General features: G+C 47.2%; 1 protein-coding gene across 1 annotated transcript in view; it reads left to right on the top strand.

Annotated features, from left to right (window-relative positions):
• Ttll9 (tubulin tyrosine ligase like 9) overlaps positions 1-8,175 on the top strand; it is a 52,015-nt gene that overhangs the window by 1,747 nt on the left and 42,093 nt on the right. Inside the window, exon 2 of the mRNA XM_048810550.1 lies at positions 3,521-6,724. Within this exon, the coding sequence (XP_048666507.1) occupies positions 6,710-6,724 (15 nt within the window). The 5' untranslated portion in view covers positions 3,521-6,709. The remainder of the gene's footprint in view (positions 1-3,520; positions 6,725-8,175) is intronic.

Genomic DNA, 8,175 nt, shown 5'->3' with positions numbered 1-8,175 from the left:
CTCCGGAGGTGGGGGCGGGGCGCTCCCCCCACCCTGGCACCGTCAGGCGCGGGCGGGGAGGGGTGTCCAGGGAGCCCCCGGAGGGTCCACCGGAGATCGGGCTCCCACGGCGCCCGACCGCCCTGCGCCCCTGGGCAGAGCACCCGCTCCCCCGCCCCGGGTCTCCAGCCAAACGTGAGGCGCCTGGACTTGGGTCGCGAAGGGCTCCCAGCTCTTCAGTTTGTGTGCGCGACGAGAAAAGTGGGTGATTTCCTTCTGCTACATCACCCGGTCCGAGCAGCCTCCGCTAGCCCTCTGCCTTTCTCACTCTTCATTCATCCGCGTCCCCACCCTCCTTCTCACCCATTAGCCCTTCTGCACTCTCATCCATCCTCCCATCCATCCTCCTTCCGCCCATCCATCCTCCTTCCTCCTGTCCATCCATCCATCATCCTCCCATCCATCCTCCTTCCTCCTGTCCATCCATCCATCCATCCTCCCATCCTTCCTCCTTCCTCCTGTCCATCCATCCATTCTCCATCCACCCTCCTTCCTCCTGTCCATCCATCCATCCTCCCATCCATCCTCCTTTCTCCTGTCCATCCATCCTCCCATCCATCCTCCTTCCTCCTGTCCATCCATCCATCCTCACATCCCTCCTCCTTCCTCCTGTCCATCCATCCATCCTCCCATCCATCCTCCTTCCTCCTGTCCATCCATCCATCCTCCCATCCATCCTCCTTCCTCCTGTCCATCCATCCACCTCCCATCATCCTCCTTCCTCCTGTCCATCCATCCATCCTCCCATCCATCCATCCATCCATCCATCCATCCTTCCATTTACCCACATATCCATCCATCTATCCTTTCATCCTACTATCCATCCACCCACCCACTTATGCATTCATCATCCCATCCATCCATCCATCCATCCATCCATCCCTTCTCCCATTCATCCATCCATCCATCCTCCTGTCCCTTCCTTTCATCCACTCTGACCCCTCTGAAGATGGTGCCAGCTGGGCAAGCTCTCCTGGGACCAGGCATAATTACTTTGGGGATCCCAAAAATTAGAGATAAAATCAGGGGAAGGGAGATGTGGGAGTATTCAAATCACCTGGGTTCTGGGTTAGGAAACTAAAATAGGATCTAATTAGAGGCAAGAGTCCTGGAAGACCAAGGTTCAAGACCCTGTTCACCTCTGACTTGTGAATGAGCAACCCTGGGGAAATCCCCATGGGGTCCCAGCTAACTCTGTCATCTAGGTCCCAGTATATACCATAATTGAGACCAGACATCATTTATGGGACTGACATAGAAGCAGCTAAAGCATCCTCCAGGGATCACCCTGTCTCTCCATCTTGTAGTACTAGGTGACTGTGGGGAAGTGTCAGCACACAGCAGGACAAAGAGAGGACATAGTCCACTTGAAATGCGGTGACTAGAGATAAAAACCTTTTCTTCATGTTTTCTTTCTTTCTCAAGTTCACAGCACACATCAGGCTGCCTGCCTCAGTTCTCTCTGCACTGAGTTTCCTCATACAAACCCAATTATTCAGCAAGTACTTGCTGAGTACGAGGTACTAGGTACCACACATCTGTGGACAAGGTGGAGATGGTTCCTCTCTTCATTAGCTAACAATCTAGACCAGCACTGCCCAAGAGGACGCCAGCCGCATGTGTCATTTAGGTTTCTAGTAGCCACATTTAAAAAGTAAAAGGAAATTAATTGTTAATGATTTTATTCAACATACTATTTCTACAATATTATAATTTCAGCACAGAATATTTAGGATTATTCATGTACTTTATATCACTTTTATTGTATTGTCTCCAAAATCTGGTATATGTTTTACGCATAGAGTTCATCTCAATTCAGACAAACTACATGTCAAATGTTTAAGGGGCCAAGTGTGGCTAGGAGGTGCACAGGGAGCATCTCAGATCTAGGAGAGAAGGCAAACGAAACAAGCAAAGAGCAAATAATACATTCACAAAAGGGGAAGTTTTCTATGAAAGGCACAAAGGGAGGCAGGGAGAACCTCTCTGAAGGGGGGACAGGAGAGCTGGGATATAAGGATACAAGAGTGGAGAGAGTATTTCCAACAGAAGGGACAGCACTGCAAAGGACTCATGGTGACAAGAATGTGGCCTTTGTCAAGAGCTAGAGCAGAGGAAGCCGAGGGAGGTGGTAAGAGATGGGGCTAGAGAGTGGAGTGGGGGCCCAGCACGCAGGACCATCAATGACCATGACTGGGCCTTGACATTGTTTTCTCTGCCATGTGACAGAAAGCATGGGACACTTTACCCCAGGAGGCCAGGCCATCTGGTTTAAATTTTAAGTCCCTCTCTTACCCTTACTAACTCTTCCCTTTGGGAAGTTGGTGAGAAGTCGACTGTGGCCATCCAGGCAAGAGAGGATGGTGCCCTGGTACTGAGTGGACGAAGAAGCTGGGAAGAAGGAGGTGGGTACTCAGCATAGATGACGGTTTGGAGAGTGCAGCTGATATCCCGGGGGAAGGAAGGAATGCTAGGATGGCTTCAGGCGCCCTGCCTTGACAGTCACTATCTGAGCCGCAGGAATGAAAGCGGGCTCTTCACCAGCTCCACACATGTTTATCCGGTGCCCAACTACGCTTGGAAATTTGTTCCCAAGATGCGCTGACACTGAGTTTCCCAGAATGCCCCACTCCAAATGGAATAAAGAGATGCTGACAGCTGGGTGAGGTGGCGCTCGCCTGTGATCCTGTCTACTTGGGAGGCTGAGGTGGGAGGATCACAGGTTCAAGGCCAGTCTAGGTCACGCAATGAGAACGTGTTTCAGAATAAAACTTTTAAAAGGGCTGGGGTTGTACTTAGAGGTAGAGTGCTCACCTGGCGTGTGTGAGGCCTTGGGTTCAAGCCCCAGTATGGGGGACGGGGGGGGGTGGTGGGAAGAGGAAGGACAGAAAGAAAGGAGGGAAGGAGGGGGAGGGGAATGATAAGGGACCCTGATGATTAGGTCCCCATCCCAGTCCTGGCTGTAGCAGCTCTGTGAACCTAGGCAGGTGAGTGTCCTTGGGTCTCTTTTCTCATCCCTACAGGGACAATTATAAGTCCTGTGCACCCTCACTTGGTCACTAGGGGGAATGATCTAGACACATGTATGAAAGAACTGTTGTTCAAAGCCCCAAAGAAAGGAGAGATATCATTATTAGACTTAATATTTGATTAGCTGTGTATTATTCAGCCTTTGAAAATGTTTCTTATTGTAAAACCCAGTTTTTCTTCAGTCATGAAGTGACTGTTTTACAAGCCAGGTATATGAAGATGCTAAAATTGCAGGTCTCACCCTCTCATTCCCTGGCTTCCAACCCTTCAATGGTTCACCGTGGTAGGCAAAAATGATGGTTCTCTCTCTTTTTTTTTTAAATTTTTATTGTTAAAAATGATGGTTCTCTAAAGATGTCCATATATTAGGTTCCGGAAACGCTGAACGTTATGCTGCCTGGGAAGGGGGACGTAATACTGTGGATGAAATTATGTCTGTTTTTTCCTGCAGATGGAATCCAAGATCAGCTGATTTTGAGATGGGGAGAGAACCTGGATTCATCACAAGGGTCCTTTCATCGAAAGAGGGATAGAGTGAGGGTCAGAGGGATGCGACTGTAGAGGGTGGGGCGCTGTGACTTCCGGTTTGGAAGATGGAAGGGGGCCACCAGCCAAGGAATGCAGGTGGAAACCTCAAGGCAACTGATTGTCTTCTGGAGCTTCCAGAAGGAACTCTGCCCTGCTAGCTCAGTGAGACCCGTGTCAGATTCCTAACCTCCAGCATTGTAAGATAATACCGTTGGGTGATTTCAAGTCACTAATTTTTTGATAATGTCAAGCAGCAATTGGAAACTTGTGAGCTCCCCAGTGCCCTTAGAAAAAAGTTCAGGCTGCTTAGCATGACCTCAGGGGCCCCGTCTTCTGCCGGGAGCATCTTCAGCAAGTTGCTTAGCTTTTCAGTTTTATCATCAATAAATAAGGAGAGGGGGAGGGGAAAGGCCCATGGATCTTTATGTGATTAAATGAGACGACATATTGAATAGCTAGGTAAGTCAGCGAGGCCCTAAGCAATTTAGTTAGACCCTGTCTCTAAAAAAATCTGTTACCAAATCTGTAAAAAAGGAAACCAACAAAAGCATTCAAGCTTAATGGCCTCCTCTCTCCCCTCCTTGACACCCTTTCCTGGTCCTCATCTGCATTTTCTTCCTGTGACATACTCCATACTCTCTGAGTTAGCACATACTGTTCCTTCTGCCTGCAATGCTCTTCCCATCCCCTTTATCAGGCTAACTCTTATTTCTTCCTGAAAGTCTTTACTGACCCCATGTTGACTTGTTTAGACTACACTGTTATACATTTCCCAAACATCCTAAACTCCTATATCATATTATTACTAGGACTTGAGGGTTTTTTTCATTTAAGAAAAAAAATCTAAAATCCAGATAAGGAACTGCTTGACCTACTTGCTTCAACTGTGGTGTTTAAATAGAACTTTCCAAATAAACTTGAGTAGTTGAAGTTGTCTTTCCTCTCCCCAATTCCTTTCCTCTCTCCCCAGATATAACAATTCTTATGTGCTTGATGTGTATCTTTTGAGACATGTTTTAAAGCTTGTCACACCTATGTACCCATAAGAATATGAAACATACTTTCATATGTATGTTTATAGTTAACACAAATTATAACCTTATAAAATGTATCATTCTGTAACTTTTATTCACTGAACAATAAATTTGGGGGACATCTGAATCATTTTAATCACTGTATAGTATTTAAAAAAATTTTTTTAGCTGTAGATGGACAGAATACCTTTATTGTATTATTTATTTATTTTTATGTGGTGCTGAGAATTGAACCAGTGCCCTACAATGCTATATTTTATTATTAGAATATACCCCATTTTATTCATCTACCATCCTCCCAATGGACATTTAGATTGTGTGTAATAGTTTCCACCATTATAAAGAGAGTTGCAAAGGACATTTCTGTTCCTTGAGGTTTGTAGTTCTTTAGGTACGCCTGGCATGCATGAGGCACTGGGTTCAATCCTCAACAGCACATAATAATAAAATATTGTGTCCACCTATAACTAAAAAATAAGTATTTTAAAAAATAGTCCAAATATCAGCATGTATCAATACTTCATTCTTTCATTCTTCTTTATGGCTGAATAGTATGAATGTACTGCAACTTGTTGGACATTTGTGATATTTCCACTTTTTCACTAATTTAAAAAATTTTTAATTGTCGATGAACCTTTGTTTTATGTATTTTTATGAGGTGCTGAGGATCGAAGCCAGTGCCTCACACAGGCTAGGTGAGCGCTCTGACACGGAGCTGCAACCCCAGCCCCCACTTTTTCACTATTAACAATGCTGCTATGAACATGTGGGCATAAATGTTTGAATACCTATTTTCGGTTCTTTGGGGGTCTATACCTCAGGTTCCTTGTGCTTTGTTTCATAGTTTGTTATTATTCATTGAGTTAATGTGTCTTGTTTATTCACTCACTAAGCAGTGTTGGCCATGAGCTAAGCTCTGGGAATGCAGTGGCAAATAAATAAAACTCATTTTTTTTTTCTTTCTTGGCGGAGATATTGAGGACTCAAAGGAATCTGCCTAGAGAAGCGGGTAGTCAGAGAAGACTTTCCTGAGATCAAATGCAAGCTGAGGCCTGGGCAGAGGGGATGAAAAGAGCCACCAGAAAAAGGAACCCCAAGATGAACAGAGATAAGTGTGTTTCCAGGAGTGTGGGAGGGGGGCCAAGGGTCAAACCAGTATCTGAAGGAAGGGAGGAGACTGGAATGGGAAGAGCAGCGCATGGATGAGGCTGCTAAGTCCTCAGACCCCGGATCAGTAAAAGACTTACTGAAGCGGGGCCCGGTGGCCCACGCCTGTAATCCCAGCTGTTCGGGAGGCTGAGGCAGGAGGATCACGAGTTCACAGCCAGCCTCAGCAATTTAGTGATGCCCTCAGCAACTCAGCAAGACCCTGTCTCTAAATAAAATACAAAAAAGAGCTGGGGTTGTGGCTCAGTGGCTGAATGCTCCTGGGCTCAATCCCCAGTACAAAAAGGCTTGCCAATCAGGATGAGGATTTCCACCTAACGGCCATGGGGAGCCAGGGAAGGTTATACCCAAGCTGGGGAGAGCATGGCTGAATCTGGATGGCCAGAGGGATAATTGGTCAGGAGGCTGCTGCAGGTGTCGAGGGAAGTTCTGGCATAAGAGTTGGTGCTCAAAATTTAGAAGGTGACTGAAAGAGAGCAGAGGGAACTGGTGACGTTACCAACTGACCAGGTGTCTTAGTGGTCGTTGAGTAAGGAAGCAGTACCATTGCATTTATCAAAAAGTGACAACTTCTCAGAAGCAGCATTTTTAGATCAAGGAAGCTTGGCTGGAGGCGGTGCTGGGCAGTAAGTGCCCGCGGCGGGTAGCCATCCTCTGGCCGCGTGTGCCCAAGGTCGCAGAACGGTGGGACTGGGAGGGAAAGGTCGAGAAGGTCGAGGACCTGGGTGCGGGACGCCCTGGGAGCGCCGGGCCTCGGTGGGCGGGAGCGGGGACACTCCACCGGGAGGCGCGCCTTTGGCTCGTCCAATCAGAGCGGCGGATCCGGGCGTCCCTTCGTCACATTGGCAACGGGACGGACAGGCTCTAGCCGGACGTAGTGGCGGCTTGGATCTGGCCCCGGGAATCGCGTCATGTCGCGACCGAAGGTAGGAGTGGCACCGAGCCAGAGGCTTTCAGAGGGAGGGAAGCCACGGGGTTCAGAGCCCGGGGGCGAGTCATCACGGGGCGTTGCGACCCAGGAAGGAAAGGTCCAAATGGGACCCAAGACTAGGAGGCCCGACGGCTGCTCGCAGACCCTCTGGCAGGAAAGTTACAGGACCGGGTTCTAANAGGAGAGAGAGAGAGAGAGAGAGAGAGAGAGAGAGAGAGAGAGAGAGAGAACAAGCACATTTTATGGATTAGAAGAGTCAATGCTTTATGATGCCATTTCTTCCCCAAATGATCTTAGAGTCAATGTGCTCCTCTCAAAATCCCAGCATGTCTTTTAGTAGAAATCAGCAAGTTGATTCTAAAATTTGTATTGTTGGGTTGAGTATAACTCAGTGGTACAGCACACTTAGCCATGCTTAGCTGGCTTCTATTCCCAGCACCAAAAATAAATAAATAATAAATAAATAAATAAACAAACAAACAAACAAATAAATAGATAGATAGATAGATAGAAGAACTTATATCCAAGTGCAAATGGCACCTCATTGCAAAGACAATGTTAAAAATCAAAGCCAGAGGACTTACACTGCCTGATTTCACAATTTACTAGAAAACTACAGTACCTAAGAACATGTGATGGTGGCATAGGAATAGACAAGTAAATAGAGCCCAATATGGTCCAGAGGCAGACCCACGTGGTCATGGTCGACTGAATTTTGACAAACATGCCGGTGCAATTTGGTAAGGAAAGGAAACGATTTGCAACCAAGGACTCTGGAGCAACTGGATAAACCCATGAAAAGTGGAATTGAAAAGAGAGAGGATTAAAGATCTGATTTTCAAAAAGATATATAGGGTGAGCTGACTAGTGCTGGGCGAGTAGGCAGGGCTTGGGTGGAGGAAGGACACAATTTCATTTTCTTTTGCGGGGGAATTAACCACTTGTTTTGGAAAGCGCTATCTCACGTTCCCTTCCACAGGCTCTTTGAGGGGTATGATAATGTGGTAAGCAGAATTCTGAGATGGCCCCCAAGGTCCCCATGCCTGGTGTACATGCCATGCATAATTCCCTCCCCTTGGGGCTGGGGATGTGGCTCAAGCGGTAGCGCGCTCGCCTGGTATGCGTGCGGCCCGGGTTCGATCCTCAGCACCACATACACACAAAGAGGTTGTGTCCGCCGAAAATTAAACAATAAAAATTATTTAAAAAAAATAATAATTCCCTCCCCTTGAGTGTGGGTGAATTTGATGGCATCGCTGTTGCCATGATGACATTATGTTATATGAAACCATCATAGCTGACTTGGAGGCAGTGGGTTGGAAGTCCAAGGGACATGCTAAGGGTGGCATACAGGAAGAACATCCGTGTGGTGAACTGCCTATGGAGCTACTTTGCAAGGAATAGCAAGCAGCCCCTAGACACTGGGAGCAGACCCAGTGGGTAGCA

The sequence above is a fragment of the Marmota marmota genome, unplaced genomic scaffold (genome assembly GCF_001458135.2).
Source record: "Marmota marmota marmota unplaced genomic scaffold, marMar, whole genome shotgun sequence".
NCBI classification, from domain to species: Eukaryota; Metazoa; Chordata; class Mammalia; order Rodentia; family Sciuridae; genus Marmota; species Marmota marmota.
This window is presented reverse-complemented; position numbering and strand designations above follow the sequence as displayed.